Source organism: Plasmodium yoelii (assembly GCF_900002385.2).
Source record: "Plasmodium yoelii strain 17X genome assembly, chromosome: 3".
In the NCBI taxonomy this organism is placed as follows: domain Eukaryota; phylum Apicomplexa; class Aconoidasida; order Haemosporida; family Plasmodiidae; genus Plasmodium; species Plasmodium yoelii.
Window position 1 is genome coordinate 162,604 of NC_036175.2, and position 23,780 is coordinate 186,383.

The window sequence follows — 23,780 nt, forward strand, 5'->3', positions numbered from 1 at the left end:
GCATATATTACCAATTTTTAATTCTTTGCCTTTATTTTTCGAAAACGTTCATATATCACATATTTACGATATGTGTGTGTGCACACCCATGTACACTATAAGACTTCATGTGTGTTGAGTCAAAAAATGCAACCATGAAACAGACATAAAAAATTAAAGTGAAAAATAAAAAAGTGAAAAATAAAATGAAAAAATTAAAAAAAGCGAAAAAAATAAAGCAAAAAAATAAAGTAAAAAAATTAAAAAAATTAAAAAATGATGGCCGCGGAAGGCGCTACGCACCTTTTCTGGTTCCCTTTTTTGGGGAAGAATTTTTAACTGTGTCTTTTCTCTTTTTAATATGTTTTAATGCATTTGACATTCTCTTTGATACCACAATTCCAGAAGGGTTGACATCTACCAGATTAGTTATCTCATTTTCCACATCTAGTTGATGTGAATTAGTTTCACTCCATTCGCTATTGTCATCTGCATTTTCTTTAGATGTAGCTTTTTTTTGAGCTCCTCTTTTTTGAGTCGTTTTTTTTTGAGCCTTTTTTTGGGTCCGAAGTGTATTTATTAAATCGTCAACAGTTTTTCGCTTCTTTTCAATAACAGGAAAAAAGTCTTCTATTCTTAATTGATAGCTTCGAACCTTAACATTGTACTTTTTTAATATTGGGTCTAAAACATTAAAAATTTTTTCTTTCGAAATATTTGTAGCTTTATTTAAATAATATATAATTTTATTCATATTAGGAACATGCCATTCAATTTTTTTAATATCTTTACAAACTTTGGGATTTTTAAAACAATTATATACTTCTTTATCTGGAAAATTTTTAGGAAATATCCAATTTAATTTATAATTTTTATGAGAATTTAGAAATATTTTTATTTCATCAGAATAATTATTTTCATAATTTTCTTGATATATATGTCTAAGAGGATTTGAAACAATTTCTTTTAAAAATTTTAAATCTTCAAAAGTAGGAAATGCCTTAATAATTTCTAAAGCATTCACAATACCAACACCATGTACACCTATAGTATAATCACAACCACATAACATTGATATATTTATTAAATCATCTTGATATAATCCTAATTTTCTTTCTATTAAGTTTTTTTCATATACTTCAACTGTTTTTTTTTTATTAAAAAAATTTTTAATTATCGTTTTTCCACTAAATACTATCACATCTGAATCATCACTTATTATTGCATCACAATAATTATTATTATTTAAATATGCACATTGTGCTTCAGCTTCACATGGAGATTGTATATATGGGATTCCAAATAAATCTAAAAGTAATTTTATATCTTCATTCATTTCTTCATTTATTGTAATATTATTATTTTTTAATCTTTTATACTCTTTCATTAATTCTTCTCCTTTTTTTTCATTTTCATTTAGTTCTTTATCTATTGTTTCTTTATCCATATCATCACTTATTCCTTCAAATCCTTGAATAACATCATCATTTTCAATAACTCTCGACTCTCCAAATGCATCTAGCACTTCCTTGTTATTCAATAAATTCTCGAGCAACTCTCCTTCCCCCACATTTTTAAAATCGATTTTCTTTTTTATCAGAATATCATTCATGATCTCTTTGGTTAAAAACCTTTGGCTATGCCCCGCGCGTTTTGCACCTGCCTCTTCCACAGTATCTGCCCCTGTTACATCTACCACTTCTGCGGCTGCCTCTTTTGCATCTGTCTCTTCCACAGTATCTACCACTTCTGCATCTGTCTCTTTTACGTCTGCCTCTTTTGCATCTGCCTCTTTTACATCTACCTCTTTTGCATCTACCCCTGTTACATCTACCACTTCTACATCTGCATCTTTTGCATCTACCCCCTCTATATCTGCCTCTTTTACGTCTGCCTCTTCTGCAACTACCTCTTTTACAACTACCCCTTCTGCAACTACCCCTTCTGCAACTACCCCTTCTGCAACTACCCCTTCTGCAACTACCCCTTCTGCAACTACCTCTTTTACAACTACCTCTTTTGCGCCATCCCTTTTGATTGGCAAAACTATTACATCGTCATCGGAAGGACTGTTCAAAGGATCATTCCCATGAGCAACCGATTCAAAGCTTGAGGAAGAAAATTCGAACAATGAAACATCAACAGCTGGCTCAGAGGGAGCAACTAGCAAACTGTTTGAATGTCCTTTTGCATTTTCAGAATCATCATTATCATCTATTATAATTTCTTTATATTGTTTACTTCTTTCTATTTCTGTACTTTTATTATTTTTTTCTTCTAATTTGTTCATTTCTAAATTTACAAATTCATCTGATTTTAATTCTGTTTCCTCGATAACAAAAAATGAGTCTTCTGTGATTCCATCCTGAACCCGTTTTGAAATGGATTCTGGTTCTTGTTCATCAATTTTATTATCTTTATTTTTAATACCCCCATCATTTCTATCAACTTTTTCAATCTCTTCATTTTTTGTCATAAAAAAGTCTTCTCCAAATAAATCTTCATCATTTATTAGTAAACTTTCCTTATAATCTTTTAACAATTTATTGGCTTCCACTTTTTCAACTTCATCACCCCCAGCATCTGTCCTGTTCACATCAGAAACGTTGTCTATTCCGGAAAATTCTTTCATTTCAGAAATTTCTTTCATTTCGGAAACTTCTTCTACTTCGGAAACTTCGTCTATTTCTAAAACGTCAAAGTTTTGTATTCCTGTGCCACCCAAGATTTTATTTAAAAATGAGTCTTTATCTTTTTTTTTTTTTCGACGTTTTGTAAGATTATCTTTAATATCATTATAATTTCTAGCATTTAAATTTTCGTTAAATTTTTTTGATAGATTTGTATTAATAATTAATTCACCATCTAATTTTTCATTTTGTATATTTTCTGCCATTTTTATTTTTAATTTTTCAATCTCAAAATCTGTTTTTATCATTCTAATATATGTTTCAATTTGAACTTGCGAAAATATATCCATATCATCTTTTGATTTTATAGCTTTTAATCTATTATCGGCATACCATTCTTCTTTTATATCTTGTAATATTCGATACTGTAATTTAATTGGCAATTTTTCAAATATCTCTTTATTTAGTTCCTTAAATAATGGAATCTTTATTTCTTCATTATTTACATAATACACTTTATATTCATCTTTTCCATCAATAAATAAATTGTTCATCGGCATTTCTAAAACATTTATTTCTTTTGGATTCATTTTACTTTCAGATTTTATGCAATTTATAACATCCACCTCCCTTTCACCACTTTCGCCACTTTCACCACTTTCACCACTTTCACCATTTTCACCACTTCCACCACTTCTAACAGTTTCACCGCTTCCACCATTTTCATCACCATTTAATAACATCGCTGTTGATATGTTTGAAAAAACGTTTTTATCGCATTTATTTGAATACTTCCTATCAGCTTCTTTCATTTTTTTTGTAACTTCTTCAATATTTATATTATAATTATTTATGTCTATAATGTCAATAGTTCTTCGCATAGATAAGAACCCTTTGAAGTCTTCTGGTATACCGGCATAGTATTTTTTTCTTATCATATTTTTTGTCATAAAAATGTCGCCATCTATATCGCCATCTATATCACTAACTATACCACTGTTTGCTTCTAATTTAGTACCCGTTTTTATATCTTTTTTATTTTTTTCATTATATATATCTTCATCATTAATCATAAGAAAATTATTTTTTATTTTATTTAAATCATCAGAATTGTTATTACAAATATTGAATACCTCTTTTGCTGTTATTTTTACACTTCCTACATGTTCAGAAATTTTATTTAATGATTCGTTGTTTTCTTTTATATCTTCATATATTTCTATTATATTATTTATACCTAATTTATCTAATTCATGATTCAACGAGGTTCTATTCTCTTTTTCATTTTCCACTAAATTGGGATTATCATCGTTCTTTTTTCCATTTGAAAGATCTTTCCTCTGCTCTAACACGTGCACACTATCTTTATTTCCCCCCTTTTCTTTATTTTCGCCATTTTTGTTATTTCCCCCCTTTTCTTTATTATTTTTACTTTCCCCCTTTTCTTTATTCTTGCTATTTTCCTTCTTTTTTTTTAGCAACGTTAATAAGCATCTGTTGTAATAATTATATATTAACTTTTCTGCTGCTTTCTTAACTTTTTCCTCATTATTTTTTCTTTTTAAATTTCGTTGAAATATGGTTCTTTTTTTTAATTCAGGAGGTGTTCCATCAAAAATAAAAATGGGTCTTATATTATAATATAGCAATTTACATATTCTTAAAAAAAAAAAATAAATATGTCCTTTTTTTAAATTACTTAATTTTAAATCATTATTTTTTTCACTCAAATCAAGCCATAAATCATTAAACATTCCTAAATCATCAAAATTATTATTTTGTGTACTTTTTAAATTATTTCCATATATTAATTCATATAACCATATACTTACATCAATTGCTATTCTCTTTCCTGTAAATATTTCAGGGTTTACACGAACCCCTATAGGTGCAACTATAGACCATAACCCTTTTACTCCCATTTTCCTTATGCCGTTTTATTTGCCCATTACATTAATTTTTTATTTTTATTTTATGTTTATTTTTTACTTTAATTCGAGTAACTTTTATATTATTCCTAATTTGAGATTTTCTATTCTCATTTTTTATATACCATCTTCACAATTTGAACCATCTTTTTTTTTTTTTTTTTTTTTTTCAATTTAAAATTAGAAAATACAACATTTCTGTTTATAATTATGTCATTATCGTATTACAGAAAAATTGGAATACTTACAAACTGTCCTAAAATATTTTTAAAAAATTATAAATAAAAGAATAAATTATAAACGAATAAAAATATATCCTTAATAATGTACAGTTTTATTTATGGATTATACCACATACATGCTTGTATATATATATATATATATTATATATACATGTTTTTTTTTTTTTTTTTTTTTTTTGTCAAAAAATGATTAAGTTTGGCTCTCTCGGATTAATAAAAAACAAATTTTATAAAAAAATTGTCATATTTAATTTTATTCATATATTTTACCAAATTAATTAGTTTATTTTTATTAAAAAAAACAAGTGGATATATAATTTAATTTTTCCACATAATTTTTATATATTGTTGTCATATTCTATTTCCCATTTTTATTTTATTCTCAATGTATATAATTTTTTGTGCATTAAAAAGGTGAGAAAATGAAGTATGGTTAATGTGAAAATAAAAATTTATATATATCTACTAGCTTTATTTCAAATATAAAATAATAAAGTTTACCGGAATGTTATGTAGACCTTTTTTAATTGTCGTAAAAATGTTTTAACACACACACACATATGTATGTAGTATGTATATATACGGCACTTATTAAATGTGTAATAATATTGGAATATTTTTTTTGAAAAAATGTATAGAAATAAAATAATGCAAATATGTATTATATACATACTATATATTATTTTATTCTCTTCGATCATTCGCACAAAATTTGCTAAAAAAATTGCTAAAAAAATTATTAAAAAAAATATTAAAAAAAATATTACCAATACCAATGCTTATAGCATAAGAAATGAAAACAAGTCTCTAGTTCAATTATATAAACAAAAGAAAGAAAAAAAAAAATTATTCATAAAAAATTATCAACTAAGAAATAAAAAACGAATAAACTATTTAAAGACTATTTTTAATAGCATATCGGGAAGTCAATTTCCTCAAAATTCAGACATAGATAGTTATAATTTAACTCCCAAATTAAAAAAAACAGTTCAGTTTTTCCAATCGCTTTCTGATAACCCTTATAACAAGTACAAACAAATTATTGAAATAAACTTCTTATAACATAAAATGTGTTTCGCCATACATACATGCATACATACATACATACATACATACGTGTGCACACATCCATTTTAATTTTGTATACCCCATCAAACAAACTATGAATTAGCCTTTTCTCACTAATATTTTTTATTTTATTTTATTTTACATGCTTTGCTTTATAAATGTCTTTTTTTAAATAATTATTTTTAGAAGTCAACATGTCATATTAATGGGAAAAAAATGTCAACCCATGCCAAATGAATTGAAAACAAGGCAAAATCAAGTTTTGGTAAAAAATGGCACTAATTATATTAGTATTATATCTTCCTCCTTTTTTTTAATGAAATAATTCAGTATACTAATTAAATTCATATATAACATGTCCTTTTATTTTTTCAGGGATGCCAATCAACAGTATATATATATCCAAAAGTGGAATTACAGGATGATAAAAAAATTATTAACTGGTTAGGATATTCAGGTTAGATATGTATATTTTGTCAATTAAAAAAGTTTTATATGCACACACCTTTTTACACCCTTTCATTTATAAATTGAAAATTAATTATAGACGGACTGTTAACAAAAGGAATTGTATATATTTTAATTGATGGTTTAAGTGGATATACCCCTGAAGAAATATTAAAAGTAAATCCTAACTTTATTTCCTTAACTGGGATTTCAGATTTTTTAACAATGAGTAGAATAAATGGATATTTAAATATTATGAATAAAATAAAAATATTTTCCGAACAAATTATTAAAAATATAAAACACTAATTTGTCCTTGTTTCGTTGTCTTTTTTTTTTTTTTTTTATTTTCTCCATAATTTTTTTGTATAATTGCATTAAATTGAAATTAATTTTTTCCTTTTAAGAATACAATACATGCTATATAATGTTGCTTTTTTTTTTAATTTTAATTCTCTAAAATTTTTATAAATAAATTTCAACTTTTGTTAAATTTTGAAAAGTATAAAAATCGTAAACATTAAAAAAAATTATAAAAAAAAAAAAAAAAAAAAAAAAAAGACGCTTTCCAATGTGTACATAATATTATATATATAATAATATCAATAACATTATTTAATTTTTTTTTTTTTTTTTTTTCACCTTAACAAGTAATGTTAAAAACTCAAAATTGTCTATAACGTTTAAAAAAAAATATGAATATTTTTTTATTTTTATATTATTTATATGAATTTGTAATAATTTATAACAATTTTATATTAATATACTATTTTATATATATTTACATATATATTTTTTTTATAATTTTGGCTAGTGCATTTTTTGTTTTTTTTTAAGTGAACAATTTTCGCAATAACATATCAATAATGTGAAATAATTATTATACCACGGAAAATTAAAGTGTTAAATATTATATATTAAATAATTTGCAGACAGTTATTTAAATTAATTCATATATAATTTTTGATTTTAATTTTTTCTGAATAAATATATAATCCTTGTGCATTTTTGCATTAAAAGAATGAATAAATAGGAAATAAAAAAAATATATACATATGCATACATAATTGTGTGTTTTCTTCCGCATAAAAAAAAAAAAATAATAATAGCACATACATATATATAATATTTCATATCCAGACATAACTAAAGTTGTAAATAATTCACTGCATTTCGTTTTAAATGTTACTATAATGATGCATTACTGATCCTCTTAAAAAAAACAAACGCATGCTTTATAAAAAGTTGTGAAATCTTATTTCCAAATTATTAAAACGAACTTTTCAAATCACTGAACATTACATATATTTTATTACGTAATATTTTATAAGACATCATTTTAATGTTAGTGGTTAATTTTATTTTTTGTATTTTTGTTTCTACATATTTGATGCGTTTTTTTAAGTTTCCAAATTTGTATTTTCCAACCGTCTTATTTTATTGTTACATTTATTCATTTTAATATTTTTTATTATTTATTATTTTTTATTATTTTTATTATTTTTATTATTTTTATTATTTTTATTATTTATTATTATTTTTTTTTTTTTTTACCTTTTACTTACTATTTTTAATTAGCTATTTAATATTTTTATACATTTTTATACATTTTTATACATTTTTAATTGTTTTTTTTCTCATGTAATGTTATAGTGTCATGCAACTAAAAATATATATATAACCACAAAATATAGAACTAAATAAAGTACGCATTTATTATTTTACTTTTTCCGCGCAATGTACTTTCGAGTTTGTACATAAATATTTGTCTATATCATTATTTTCGATTTAAATTGCATGTATAAGCCCGTATACATACATATATGCATACATACATGTTTATTCGTACAGCTATAATGAAATATTTACCTTTTATTATTTAAATATTTTTACGGCTTTATTTACAAGTATACTTTACATTACCCTTTTTATTTTGCCTTTTCCCCGTTTTCTGTAGCTATATTAATTCTCACATTTTTATATCTACTAGTTGTGCATTAATTCTTTGTTGTTTTATTATTTTATTTTTTTCATACAGGAAATCATATGATTGATATGGGCCTCTGAAATGTAATAATGTTTCAAATAGTACAACATATCGACTAATAGACCCATTTCAAAGCAACCGAATTAAGTTGAGATACCGAATTAAGTTGAGATACCAAATTAAGTTGCAATACCAAATTAAGTTGCAATACCAAATTAAGTTGCAATACCGAATATCACGGTTTTGGGAGACGAAAATAGCAACAGATAAAAATCTTGGAATAGCACATTTCGAGTTACTGTTTCGAATTTTATATGGATATACATATACATAATTTTTTTTCTTTGTTTGATTTTGTTTCCCTCTGTCCACTACTCCTAAGTGTTTATTTTTTCAGTCCAGTTAATACACACAAAGAAGCCATCGCAAATATTTTCTCACAATTTTTTTTGAACCCAAACTTTCGATTAATGTGGTGCCATGCATTGAGGCGAAAATATTATAGAGAAACTAACATATCATAGTCATACAATTGTAAAATAAATATATATATAGATAGATACGTAGGTAGACACACACATAGATAGATAAACAGATACATAGGTAGATAGATAGACAGACAGATACATACATAATGAATGCCGATTCCTATACCCAAAACAGGAAAGCGAGTTTCCCAATAAATAATGTGCTAGCAGAAGAAACGGAAAAACTAGTTGAAACATATAAATATGAAGATGACGTAGATGACATTTTAAAAAAAGGGGCTTCAAAATTTAAAAGAAATGGAAAAAATAGTATGGCATTTCATAAATCTTTGGCTGTAGTAAACGTAGCAGCAGGTTTAGATGGATGTGATGATCAATTATTACCAGCAAGTTTTAGAGCGTTAGAAGCAGATTTAAATTTGCATCCATCTCTATTAGGATATATAACACTAGCCCAAACATTAATGTTAAGTTTATTTAGTCCAATATGGGGTTTTTTGTCAGATAAATATTCAAGAAAATGGATGTTAGTATTTGGTACAGCATTGTGGGGATTAGCAACAATATTTTTAGCAAATATAAATGACTTTGCACATATAATAATTTTTAGAGCAATAAATGGATTAGCTTTAGGTAGTATTGGTCCGATATCACAAAGTATATTAGCAGATGCAGCAAAAAATGAATCTTTAGGATTATCTTTTGGTATTGTACAATTATCTTCTAGTATTGGTCGATTAATTGGAGGTGTCGTTACGACTACCGTTTCGATGAAATATTTTGGAACAATTCGAGGTTGGAGATTATGTTTTATTATAGTTGGTGCATTAAGTATATTATTAAGTATTATTGTTGCACTTTTTGTGGAAGATGCACCGAGACAAGTAAGAATAAATAAAAAAGAAACAAATTCATATATGGAAGAAAGTATAATTGATAATAATAATGAAACAATAGTAGAACCCAAACGAAGTCAATCATATATGTTATATCAAAATGTTAGAGAGATGCTTATAGATAGTTTGTCTAAAAAAAGTATAATAATAATATTGTTAGAAGGATTTACTGGTACAATTCCATGGCTAGCTTTAAGTTTTAATACAATGTTTTTTCAATATTGTGATTTAAGTGATTTACAAGCAGCTGTAATAACAGGGTTTTTATTAATTGGGTCCGCTTTAGGAGGAGTATTAGGAGGTCATTTTGGTGACATAATGCACAATATATCAAATAAACATGGTCGACCTTTTTTAGGTCAGCTAGCTATGTTTGGTAGAGTACCGTTAGTTATATTAACATATTTAGTAATACCTAAAAGAAAAGAAAGTTTTGAATTATTTGTTTTATCTTGTTTTTTTTTGGGTTTGTCATCTATAGCTGGAGTAGCAGTTAATAGACCAATTGTATCCGATATTATAAGACCAGATTATAGAGGTACTATTTTTTCACTAACTATAGCTATTGAAGGTGTCGGATCCTCATTAATAGGTGCACCGTTATTTGGTTATTTAGCTGAAGAAGTATTTAATTATAGAAATAACAATTTGTTAATTTCTGATATGACTACAGAATTTAGAAGTCATAATGCAGAAGCTCTTTCAAAAACATTGTTATATCTTACTGCAGTACCATGGATTTTGTCTTTTATTTTTTATTCTCTTCTCCATTTTACTTATGGTGCAGAATATTTAAAAATGAATCAAATCATTGAATCAGAATACAAATATGATGATGAAGATGACGAGACTATGGCAGATAAAGTTATGTCATAATTCAAAATAGGATAATAATAGATACTTTTAGAATCGTATGTATGTGTTATATACTAGATAAATTTAAAAAAAAAAAAATAATAATTAAAAATAAGTTACTATAAATTATAAATTCGGTATTTTAAAAAATTAACAAAAAAATGGAAAAAACTAAAATATATTATTTGAACAAATTCAATAATTAAATTATGAATCCATATGAATGAGAAACAGTTAGTAACATATTTTTTATTTGTGTTATAATTTTTTTTATTCATATGTGCATTTTATTATGTTATATAAATTATGCTATATTATATTCGCTTTATATATATATACATGTGTGTGTGGTTTCCCTTTACTTTTTATATATACTGTTATTTGAAAAATTTGCATGAATTTCCATTTTATTTATTCCAACTCCGTCTTTAATATATTTCTTACCTTTTTATTACGACACTTTTATATATGTTGCATATTATTACACAAAAGCAATTATTTTTCTTTGCTTTATCCTTTTTATATTTAAACTTACTTTTTCTGAAATATTTTTATTAATAATTTATTATTTTCTCTGGTTAAAATACCCAAACAAACGATTTATATCCACATATATAAATAAACATCATCAATAAATTTCCCAAAATTTTTATTTTTTTGATAGTTCTATATTCATTAATATATGTACATAATATTGAGTTTCTTTTCGCAGGTTAGGACAAAACATAATTATAAAAAAAAACAAAAAGCATAGTGAGATTTACGTAGTGAATGTAATTTTAGATATTTATCATGTTAGCGATATGTCAATTTTTTATGAAAAGGCACATATTTTGAGCTTACTATAATTTTTATAAAAAGTATATAAAAATATGCTATGTATATATATTATGGCCAAAGTATATGTGAAAAATTAAGCATATAATAATTAAGAAATCTATAAGTGCTGTTAATTCTACAAAAAAAATTGACTGCATTTTTAGTAATATGTATATCTATATATAAAATAAATTTTTTATTATAAAAATAAATAATTAAATTTAGTTAAATATGGTTATATATTTTTTTTTGATATTTTTTTTATTTTAACTATGCAAGAAATAACATTAGAAGAGAATATCATGCCCATGCCCATGCCCATACCCAATACATTTCGAGAACATGAAGAATTTGAAAATATACATGTAGAAAATACTCTATCACCATTCTTTGAATTATTCCAATTGGTAAAAAGCGAATTAACACAATTCCTCGAATATATATATATCAAATTCTACAACTATATATTTGAATTATGTGCAATGCGAATCATAATCTATATAACATTAACAATTTCTCAAATTCATACTAACATACAACTAAATAACCATTTTAAACTATTTAAAAAGTATTAAAATGTGTATATATGTATGCATGCATGTATATATATATATGCATAATTATACTATATGAATATTTTTTTTTGGAAATTTTTCAGAAAAGGAATGACCATGGGAATTACATAATTATCACCGATTATAAATTACTCCCCAAAATAAAAAAATATATATTTAAAATTATAGCTTTTCTTCTAAACGATAAAGAAAATGAAAAATCACCCCTCAAGAATCAAACACAGAATATACTAAATACAAGTGGTATCATTACACAGGCGGGAAAAAAAAATGACCATGATGTAAAAAAACAAAAAAATGCACACACAACATATATACAAAATGTTGAAAAAAATTATGAACAAGTCATGCAAATTGGTGACAAAAATCAACATAAAAACCTTGCCAGACAGGAAAAAAATGTATTTAATGAAAATATGCCAAATGAAAAGTATCAAAACATAATTAAAGAAATAATTAATAATGATAAAATAAATACATTTGAAATAGAAAATGTTCTAATTGTTGTTATAAGGATAAAAAAAAAATATCAAAAAGTTGAAAAACTCGAAGAATTTATAGAGGTTTTAAAAAAAATTCCAATTTCAAGCCAAAGTGAAATATTTCTTTTTTTAAATAAATACATGATAGACATTATACAGATCATTCATGATCATTTTAAAGGTTATTTAAAAATATTTTAATTTCTAAAGAAAAGGAAAAATAAAATATGCATACCCATACATATACACATGTGTGTATATTATTTAGCCTTTGATTTTTACACAAGTTCATTATCTTTTTTCTTTTTTTCTTAAATAAAATACAGTGATGAAAATGTATGCATTCCCTCTTAGTGTCAGTTCAGCAATTACAATGGCCCAAGAAATATCTCGAATTTCGAATAGCCCCATTTTAGGTAAAAAATGCAATTCAAGTTTTTACTAATTAATTGGTGTAACAATGATAATGATAATGATGATAATAATGATGATAGTCATATTTTATTGTGATATTTTTATTGTGATATTTTTATTGTGATGTTTTTATTGTGATATTTTTAGCATACGTAGCGATGTGCCTACTTTCGCCTTTAAGTGAAAAGGAGTGCAAATTTGGCTTGGCAGAGGCGCTAAGATTCGGAATTCTTAATGATAAAAAACTTTACATAAAAATAAAAGAAAACGATTTAAATTATTTTCGAAAAAGATCGAAATATATAATATACAAATGTATAAAAAATAGAGAAAAAATAATAAAAAAAATGTGTCAGAAAAATGTGAATTATGTTAACATATTAAATTTTGGTAATGTTATAGGAAATGCAATAAAAAGTGTATTTAATCAAACATCAAATTTTGAAAATTATAAAAATAAATATAATATATATGGAATATATTATGAATTAAAAATATTAAATGAAATTAATAAAATAAATATGCTTTTATTTATTGATATTGAACAAATTATGATAAAATATAACTTAAACTATAAATTAAATACTAATTTTCTTAATTATTATACTAAAGATATCATTACATTTTTACAAAAAACATATTGTTCTAATGAAAATAATAATAAAATTCCTATAATTCATTTAACAGATATAAATAAAATAAAACCAGATATTATAATAGATGTACCACTGTCTATATTTTGTAAAGTTTTATCCCCTATAGCTTCTATTTCAATGTGTTCAAATTTTATATCATCTAACATTTATTACAATTCCCAAAAAAGAAAAATAATAAATATAAATAATTCGAATTTTTTATTTATAAAAAATGTTGGAAATAAATCGGAAACAATCCGTGCAATTTATACTAGTTGTATGAGTATTCAAAATGTTGTCCTTAAAAATGTTAACCTTTGTTTCGATGTTGTTTTGTTTATTAAGATATTAAAAGACTTAAAATTTAGCATATCTTTAAAAAAAAAAGCGAAGAAAAAAGCGAAGAAAATGGGCGAGAAAAAAGCGAAGAAAATGGGCGAGAAAAAAGCGAAGAAAATGGGCGAGAAAAAAGCGAAGAAAATGGGCGAGAAAAAAGCGAAGAAAATGGGCGAGAAAAAAGCGAAGAAAATGGGCGAAAAAATATATGACAAAATATACGACAAAATATACGACAAAATATACGACAAAATATACGACAAAATGTGTGACGAATGTGAAGAGTGTGAAAATTCGGTGTCAATCAGCGGAAATGTAGACAAAAATGATTCCAACTTTTTATTCAAACATTTTATATTTCAAGATCAAATCATATTTAACGTGTATAATTCTGGAACTGTTTGCCGACTATTATTACCATTGTTATGCTTATATATATGCAAACAAAATTTAAAAGCAAAAAAAGAAAATAAAAAATTAATAAAATTTATTATTTTAAAAGGGAATGAGCAAATGGAATCTGTTCGAATTATAAGCCCATTAGTTAATGTTATTAAAAAATCTTTTAAATATATAAAAATTATTTATTTAAAAAAAAAAAATTATTTACCTATTCAGATATCTGTAAAAAGAGAAAAATTAAAAAATTATGATATTTTTTTATCTAACAATATATTTATTAATAATTCTGCATCTAGCCAATTTGTATCTTCTATGTTATTAGTTTCCCCATTTTCCGAAACTAACACATGTATACATTTATTATATAAAAAAATTAAAAAAAAATATCACAAAAAATGTTATTTAAAAATATATAGAAATTTATTTTTTAAAATACGGATTAAGAAAAAAGTTAATTATTATAATTCATTAATTAGTAGGTCTAAAAAAAATATTTATAGAAAAAGTTTGAACCCAAATAAATTATCAGATTATAGATGTATCTATAATAAAGCATTCTTAGAAATTGTTTATACAAAAAAAGATAAACAATTTGAGAACTCAAAAATATTTGCAAAAAATATAAAAGTGTTTAATGAACAAGACCAAAATAGACAAGAAATTGTTATAAGTGTGAATAAATCGAATAATATTTTGAAAAAAATAAATAAAACATATTTTGAAACGACTTCAAAATCTTTTATTGATTTAACTGTGAATATAATGAAATTATGGGGTGTAAAAGTTTGTGTAAAAAATTGTAATTATATTATAAAAAAAGAAAATATATTATCAAAAAAATATGACCATTTTGCATATTTTTTAGTAGAAAAAAAAAAAAAAAAAAAAAATACACCATATCATAAAAAAGGCTATTGGAAAAGCATCTGTAGATACATTCATTATAACAGTGTTAAATTAAATAGATGCAGAAGTGGTTTCAGTCAAATGAATAAAAAATTATTTATGAAATCTATTTATAAAAAAATTGTTAACAAAATTAAATACTACAAATTAGGAGTTCGATATGAACTAGCCAAGCAAAATGGTTATATAGATAAAAAAAATGAAAATAAAAATGAAAATAAAAATGAAACAGTTTTAGGCAATCCTCATTTGAACAATGTTAATGTTATTTATAAGCCTATATACAGAATATGCAACGATTTAGGGCTTTATTTTTATTTTATTGTTGGATGTATAATAAAAAAAATAAATTGTAGTTTGATTTTAAATTTATGTCTAAACAATATTATAATGAAAAAAATAAACTCAAAATATTATAAAATAAAATATGTTATGATTCAAAAATATGTGCAAAATTATTTTTTATTAAATTTGTTATTATTATTAGGTATTGATATATATATAAAAAAAATATCTACTGGAAATGTTAGATTATATTTATTTACTTCCAATGGTATAAATATAAAAATAAAAAAAAATTTGTGTCAATATTTTGAAAAAAATAAAAAAGAAACAAATAAAATTAGGAAAATAAAATATCATGCTTTTGATAAAATATACATAAATTATTATTTTAATAATTTAAATAAAGCATTAATAAAAATAGTTATAGATGCAGAATATTTTTCAGATGACTTTTTTCCTATTTCTCTTTTATTTGCTTATTACATAATGATTCATAAAAATGGAAACGAAAATATACTGTTCAAAATAAAGAATATACATAATCAAGATATCAAAGAATCTATACGTATAAATAACGTTGTCTATATACTTAAACTTGTTTTTCAAAATTTCGTTTTTATTTTACGTGATAAAAATAATATATATATTACAAGATTTCGAAATTATATAGATAATTGTATATTCAATTTAAATAGTAATAAAAATTATATAGATAATTCAAAAATAGGGTATAAAAAAAATGTCATATTTTATAATAATTCAAAATATATATTAAATAATAATAATATATTATATTTATTTGTAGATACAAAAAATGATCATAGAATCATTTTTATGGTCACTATATTGTCACTTATTTTTAAAAATATATTAATTGATAATTCTTTTCAAATTAAAAAAAGTTATCCAGAATTTTATAAACATGTAAATGAATATCTACAAATAAATCTTAACTATTACACATCTTATGAATTAAAATGTAGTCATTTTATTTATTTAAACAATTATAATATATTAAGTGAAAAAAATAGTGCATCTACTTCAAACATTTCAAATACAAACAGGATACATTTTACTGATTTGGTAAAAAAAAAAAAAAAAAAAAAAAAAAAATGGAAACCAAATTGTGTAAACCATTGCAAAGGAATAACCAATAGTTTGCAAAGTGAGATGTTGCAAAGTGAGATGTTGCAAAGTGAGATGTTGCAAAGTGAGATGTTGCAAAGTGAGATGTTGCAAAGTGAGATGTTGCAAAGTGAGATGTTGCAAAGTGAGATGTTGCAAAGTGAGATGTTGCAAAGTGAGATGTTGCAAAGTGAGATGTTGCAAAGTGAGATGTTGCAAAGTGAGATGTTGCAAAGTGAGATGTTGCAAAGTGAGCTGCCGCACGATGGAAATTATATGAGAAAATATAAATACAAAGAAGTAATAAAAAATGATATTAATGTATATTATTTATTAAAAGAAATAAACCGGCTTAATATAAATATAATATGTGGTATTAGAAATGTAGGAAAAAGTTTTTTAGGGAAAAAAATACAAAATAGTTTCGTAATAGATATTGATGATTATATATTTGAAAATGAAATTAATTTTGATAAAATTAAAATTAGCGATTTTAGATATTATGAATACCTGACATTTATTTCGGTACTCTATATGTCTTATTGCATTTTAGCTTATAACCCACGCTCAAAAATAAAGCACACAAATGATCGTGCCAATGCTGATAAAGTCAGAAAAAATGACAATGCCGAGAATGCTGAGAATTCTGGCAATGTTGAGAATTCTGCCAATGCTGACAATGCCGAGAATCCATGCTTTTTCGTAAATAACGATGACGTCATTTTTTATAACAAAAAGATAAACGATTTATATAAAAATACAAAATACAAAATAGATAAATTGAATAACAATTATGTTAATAATATATCTATCATTTTAGGAGGTGGAATAATTGAATTTGAAAATTCAAGACATATTATAAAAAAATTAAAAAATGTTATAATTATTAAAAGAGATGAAAATGAATTATATGAAATATGTATACATGATAAAATAAAACCCAAATTATCAGGAAATTTAAATAAAATTATAAAAAGAAGAACTATTTTATTTAATGAATTAAACATACCTTTTCATTTTTCTATACCTACAGAATATATTATAAATAAAAATATAAAAAAATTAAATAAAACAAGAAATAATATGATTGTATCTAGTTTTCTAAATTTTTATAATTATAAATTTTATGTTAAACCTATTATAAATCCTAAATTATTATTTACTCAAATTCTTTCTATAAATTTAAATAATTTTTATTTATTTAATTACAATTTATTGGAATCAAATTATGAATATATTGAACTTATCATTGATAGACAAAATGAGACAAACACAAAATGTGTTAATTTTCCATTTATAAATTTCGAATTATTAGATCTAGCTATTTTTATCATACGATCTTATACATCTAAACCTATTATAATAAAATTAAACAAACATTTTTTTTCTCATAATTTTAGTAAAAATATGACCAAGTCAGAAAAAAAACAAATTGAAAAAAAAAATCTTAATTATTTAATAAACATATTTTATAGATACAAAATTAACATATTTGATATTGATATAAAATATGTAGATATATTAGAAGAACAAAATGAAAATTGTTTTTTTATTATCTCAAAAAATGTAAATAAAATAAATAAATTACAAAAATATATAAGTATGGTTAATATCTTTTTTGCAGGTTGTATAAAATTATCATTTTATTGTTCTAAAATAAGTAAAGAATTATTTAATTTAATTTTAAATAAATATTTTCAAAGTAATAATCAATGTATAAAAAAAGATGGAGAATATATTTTATTATATAATATAGAATCTAAATATGATCCCTTTTCAGCCTTTTTATATAATCAAATAAAAAAATTTAAATTTCGAAATTCTTTTTTAATGAATATATATAAATATAACTCGTCAAATAAATCTCAAATAATTAAAAAAAAAAAAAATCAAATATTAGATTCAAATTTTGTTTATAAATATTATTATTCAAATTGTATAATTGCTATTTGTTGCCCATCTAATTGTTTGTAACTATTTAATATATTTTAAATAAATATTTTTAAAAACAAAATAAGTTATGCTAATGATAATTAATCGAATATGCGACGTAACATGCGGTGTAGTAAACGCTAAACCGATGTAGATGTATATTTATGCAAATTATAAAAATTCATAGAAATTGTTAAAAATTATAATGAATTCTCAGGAATTTCCTGATTCTGTTAATTAAAATGAAGCTATTTAAAATGAACAGATTTTTATTTATGCAATTTGTTTCGCATTAATAATATATCCAACTCGATTCGCGCCATTTTGAGACGCTTAAAAAATAAAAATAAAAATAATAAGGCATAAAAATAAAAATAAAAATAAGGCATAAGGCATAATAAGGCATAAAAACAATACATGGACACACACATTGCTTGGTGAAGAATGCAACTGGCAGCTAACCTGGCTTGGGCCTTAATTTGGCTGCTTTAAAAACACATTAAATATTTCGTTATAATTTAATTCACTAAAACCTGAAAACATGTTAGATAAATATAATTTTCCGGTGTTGTTTTTTTCAAGAGAGTAATAATTATCTTTTATCGAATTAAATAAATATTCTAAGAAATTATTTTTTTTATTATCTTGATTTTCAAAATTATTTACATCATTTTGAACTTGCTGACTAGTAGATGGTATCAAATTATCTGATGATGTAAGAAAAGATTTTTGTTCAGATTCATTTAGTAATAAAGATTTATTAACATTTAATAAATCTTCTTTTAAATTTCCAAAAATAGAAAAATGTTTTGAATTTTTTTTTGCATAATTATTTAATATTTTGATAATTTTTTTAAAAATATGTTTACAATCATATAAAATAAATTCCTTAAATATATTTATTATATTATTTATATTATTATGTTGATAATAAATATTTTTCCCTGTTATTATTTCAAATAAAAAATTAAAAATGTTAATATAAAAATCTAAATCTTTTTCAGATTCTATACATTGTATATGAAACCAAAAATAAATTCCCATTTTTTTCGTTTTCCATTTTTTTAATACACATCCTATAGCTTTTACTGTATTTACTAAAAAATATTTTACTTCATATTTTGTTATTATTTTTTTTTTTTTTTTTTTTAATAATTCATTTGGATTCTTATTTTTTGTGTTATTTAAAATGGAAATATCTTTATATAATTGACTGTTCGGTTTTAAAACATTTTTAAATCCAACTTTATTATCTAAATAAAATATATTACCATAATTAATCATATTACTATTATTAGACAAATTACTTGCAACACTACTATTACTATTTCGTCTTATATTACAATTAGAAATATATGATCCATTAACAATTTGAGGATGAATCAAATTTCTATTAAATAATATATTTTTTACAATATGATAATTATCTTGATTTATTTTTTTATATGGTTCAACTAAATATTCTCTTCTATTTTTTTTTATATCTTTCATCATTGTTTTACTGTCATTTCTAATATCTATATTTAATTTATTACCATACATATAACTATTTATATCATTAACAATATCATTTTTTATATTCGATATATTATTATTCATTTTTATTATTTTACTATTATGTATTTCTCTTTGATATTCACTAAAATTGTTATTCGGGTTTATATTCACATTCTTTGGAATTACAAAATTGGGTTTTATTTTTCCCACCATGTTTACAACTCTATTCACCTCGCCACTACCACCACTGCCATTGCCACCATTATTGGCATCGCTTCTAACCGAATCTGCCATAACTTTTCCATCTCTTGGATGCATTATTTTTATTTTACCATCTACCAATTTATGTTGACTCATATTATTATCATGTAAAGGCATCATATCTTTTGCGCTTTTATAATTCCCTTCAAAATCAGTTCCAATATTATTTTGTTGATTTTTTGAACTAGCCATTTCACGATTATAGTTATTTTTGGAATCTAAACTACACATGCTTGGATGTTTGGAATTTATATAGATGCCCATATCGCCCCCATTCACACCACCACTCACGACGCCATTCACACCACCACTTATGACGCCACTTCTTACCCCGTTAGGGACCATATGCATTCCTACATTTCTTACATTTTCATTATTATTAATTTTAAATGTTTGTGATACATTATTAGAATGCTTTAAATTTCCAACATTTTTTATATTTTTTCCTTGAGCTATTGGATTTATTATTGGTCGAAATGATTCAAAAGAATTTTGTATCGGTTCTACATATCCATAATTATCTTTATTTACTAAATTTTTCAAATTATTAGAATTTTTTTCATTATTATTAACACCTCTAAAACTTAGAATACTATTAGTACTATGGTTACTACTACTTTTAGTACTATTGCTACTTGTGTTATTTCTGTTCATATTTTTATTATATTCACCATTTATTAAATATAATGGACTATCCCCATTCTTAATATTTGGATGTTGATCGTTTCTATATATAAGCTTTAAAACATTTGTATTTCCATTCCCACTATTCATATTATAATTATATTTTTTATTTAGCATATTTAAATTAACACTATTTAATCTATAAGGAGATACTTTATTTGAACCCTCTCGATTATTATTATTCCCACCACCCCCTTGGCTAATGTCACTACTATTGTAGTTTCCCACGTTTCCCACGTTTCCTACATTTCCCGACTGAATTAAACTGTTACTAGCACTGCCAACGCTGCCAACGCTGCCAATGCTGTTAATACTACCAACATTGCCAACATTCCCAACATTGCCAACTATATGTAATACTGGGTTATTCATTTCGATTTTTGTATTAAAAAGATTTTCATTGCTTCTTAATAAATTATTGGATACCTGATTATTATTTATGTTATCATAATATTTCAAAATTTTATTATCAACATTTCCATCAACAATGTTATTTATTCCACAATTAGATGTGCACACATTTCCACTATTATTATTGTTATTCTTATTATTATTATCTACGAATTTATTTTCTATTTTCTCATTTGTGATACTAAAATTGTCTCTACTAATAGAATCTTTAGTAAGAACCTTTCCTTTTAGTTTCTTTACAGACTTAGATTTAGTATATCCATTCATTCCCTTTTCTAATTTACCATTTCCATCATTTTGATTTTGTAATTTACCATTTTCATCATTTTTATTTTGCATATTATATATATTTGCTACATCTTCTAAAGTGTTTAAAATATAATTTTTTTGAATTTTTTCCTGATCACCCTTTGATATATTATTCTCTCTTGTAATATTTCGACAGTTCACATTATAAATATCTAAAACATATTTATTATATTCATTTTTTTCACATTCATTTTGATAATACATGGATATTGTTTTATCTTTATACCCATTTGTTGATATATTGGTTATATGACTCTCTGACATTTTATTTTATTTTATTATTATTATCCTTATGTAAAATACAAAACATTATATTAAAAAATTTATAACTCTTTTTATTTTATATATATATATATATACATCTTTTATTATCATACTTTATCCATAAAAAGAAGTAGCGATATGAAACACATAAACAATTTGGCATACATAGAATAAATTTTGAATATATAATGTAAAAACAAATTAACAATTTAAAAAAAAAAAAAAAAAAAAAAAAAAACGGATAATTCAAAGCATATACATATTACCAAATTGTAGCTTTCTTTTTTTTTTTAATTCGCATTGATTTATATAACTATAAAGCTTCATATATTTCAATAAAAAAAAGATACAAATTATTCAGAAGTACATGTATAGCACATATGCATATGGTTATGCATATTATTTATTAATGATAGACATTATTAAAAATAAATTAAAAACACTAGATCAAACAAAAACAAATTTTCGAATATTTACTTTTTTTTTATTTTTCATATTTATCACATTTTATATTCTACCACGCCAACTGTGTCTTTCACTTTCCGTTGTGTGGAGATATATTTACAACTGGTTCTCAAAATTCGAGACAATAATATTAATATTCATAATATTGTTATTGCTATTGTTATTATTGCTATTGTTGCTATTGTTGCTATTGTTGCTATTATTGCTATTATTATATATATGCACACACACGTGATATTATATACATATATGCTAAACATATGTATAAGTAAAATCATATATATTACATACATAAATTATTATGCATTTCTATATAACATTTTTCTACAAATTGCATAATTATTCAAATATTAATATGCAAAATTAAATATGTTCTTTAAAATTTATTAACATTAAATTATTTTGTGTTTATCATCATGAAAATTGTACATGATTATAATTAAAAAAATGCAATGATATGAAATAAATACATTAATTTGAGGCACCATATAATTTTTACATGATAAAAAATATCTATAATACAATAATGTTGTTGTTTATTTGTGGAAATGGTTGTAACCAAAAATCAGTAATTTATTTAAAAAAAAAAATATATATAATGCATGTACTTATGAGTATGTCTACTTATAGGATGTAACATTATGACTTGCGAATATTTTTATATGGCTAATCATGCAAAAGTTCCATAAATATATAACTTAATAAATATATGTACACAAAGTATTATGCAAATATGTATATATAGTATGTATATATATGTATGTATAGTATGTATGTATATAATGGTATATATATGTATGTATATATTATATACCCCTTATAAGCATTTATGAATATATATATATATGCATGAACTACTTAAATATCGTATATGTATTTATCTTTATAGGTAATACATATATAATACCATTGTGTAAGGTCTAGCAATAATCTATATGATTTTTAGTTAGTGGCTTTTTTTTTTTTTTTTTTTTTTTTTTTTTTTAAAAATATATTACATGTTCATACGATTTTATATATTTTTTATTATAGCTATTTTTATATTTTTAAGAATTTTAATATATAAAATTAATGAATTTAATGTAAAAAAAATTATAAAATTATCATTAATAATATTAATATATATACTTATTTATGCTTTTATTTATTTTTTATATTTGCTTAACTTAATATAAAGCCTTTATTTTTGTAGGGAACCTAAGCCTATGGCTATTTTTTATCAGCCGTATGTATTTTGTTTTATGTACGCATGTGCATATACATATAATTTATAAAAAAAAAAAAAAAAAAAAAAAAAAAAATATTATTCTATACTTTTAATAAAATAAGTATATACATATTTATAATCTTATATATCATTTTATATTTTCTTAAGTTTTAAATAATAAATTTTATAATTTTTTTAATTATAATATTATTTTGTTTTTTTTTTAATGTAATTCCATTGAATTAATAAGA

The 23,780-nt window shown here is 23.0% G+C and overlaps 5 protein-coding genes across 5 annotated transcripts; 3 read left to right on the forward strand and 2 right to left on the reverse strand.

Moving 5' to 3' along the window:
- Positions 1–274: 274 nt before the first annotated feature.
- PY17X_0304300 (uncharacterized protein) lies at positions 275–4,531 on the reverse strand (the record flags this gene model as incomplete). The annotated part of the gene is made up of 1 exon (XM_723748.2): positions 275–4,531. The coding sequence occupies one exon, from the start codon at positions 4,529–4,531 to the stop codon at positions 275–277; it is 4,257 nt and encodes a 1,418-aa protein (XP_728841.2).
- An 878-nt stretch (positions 4,532–5,409) lies between these two features.
- On the forward strand, positions 5,410–6,603 carry PY17X_0304400 (uncharacterized protein; the record flags this gene model as incomplete). The annotated part of the gene is made up of 4 exons (XM_720343.2): positions 5,410–5,807; positions 6,034–6,112; positions 6,223–6,304; positions 6,395–6,603. The coding sequence occupies 4 exons, from the start codon at positions 5,410–5,412 to the stop codon at positions 6,601–6,603; spliced, it is 768 nt and encodes a 255-aa protein (XP_725436.2).
- A 2,312-nt stretch (positions 6,604–8,915) lies between these two features.
- Positions 8,916–10,541, forward strand: PY17X_0304500 (uncharacterized protein; the record flags this gene model as incomplete). Its single annotated transcript, XM_720345.1, has 1 exon — positions 8,916–10,541. The coding sequence occupies one exon, from the start codon at positions 8,916–8,918 to the stop codon at positions 10,539–10,541; it is 1,626 nt and encodes a 541-aa protein (XP_725438.1).
- Positions 10,542–11,611: 1,070 nt separating this feature from the next.
- Positions 11,612–18,473, forward strand: PY17X_0304600 (pentafunctional AROM polypeptide, putative; the record flags this gene model as incomplete). The annotated part of the gene is made up of 4 exons (XM_022954937.2): positions 11,612–11,746; positions 11,998–12,577; positions 12,723–12,812; positions 12,958–18,473. The coding sequence occupies 4 exons, from the start codon at positions 11,612–11,614 to the stop codon at positions 18,471–18,473; spliced, it is 6,321 nt and encodes a 2,106-aa protein (XP_022811436.2).
- Positions 18,474–18,905: 432 nt separating this feature from the next.
- Positions 18,906–21,857, reverse strand: PY17X_0304700 (conserved Plasmodium protein, unknown function; the record flags this gene model as incomplete). The annotated part of the gene is made up of 1 exon (XM_720976.2): positions 18,906–21,857. One exon carries the CDS (start codon positions 21,855–21,857, stop codon positions 18,906–18,908), a length of 2,952 nt encoding a protein of 983 aa, XP_726069.2.
- Positions 21,858–23,780: the final 1,923 nt, after the last annotated feature.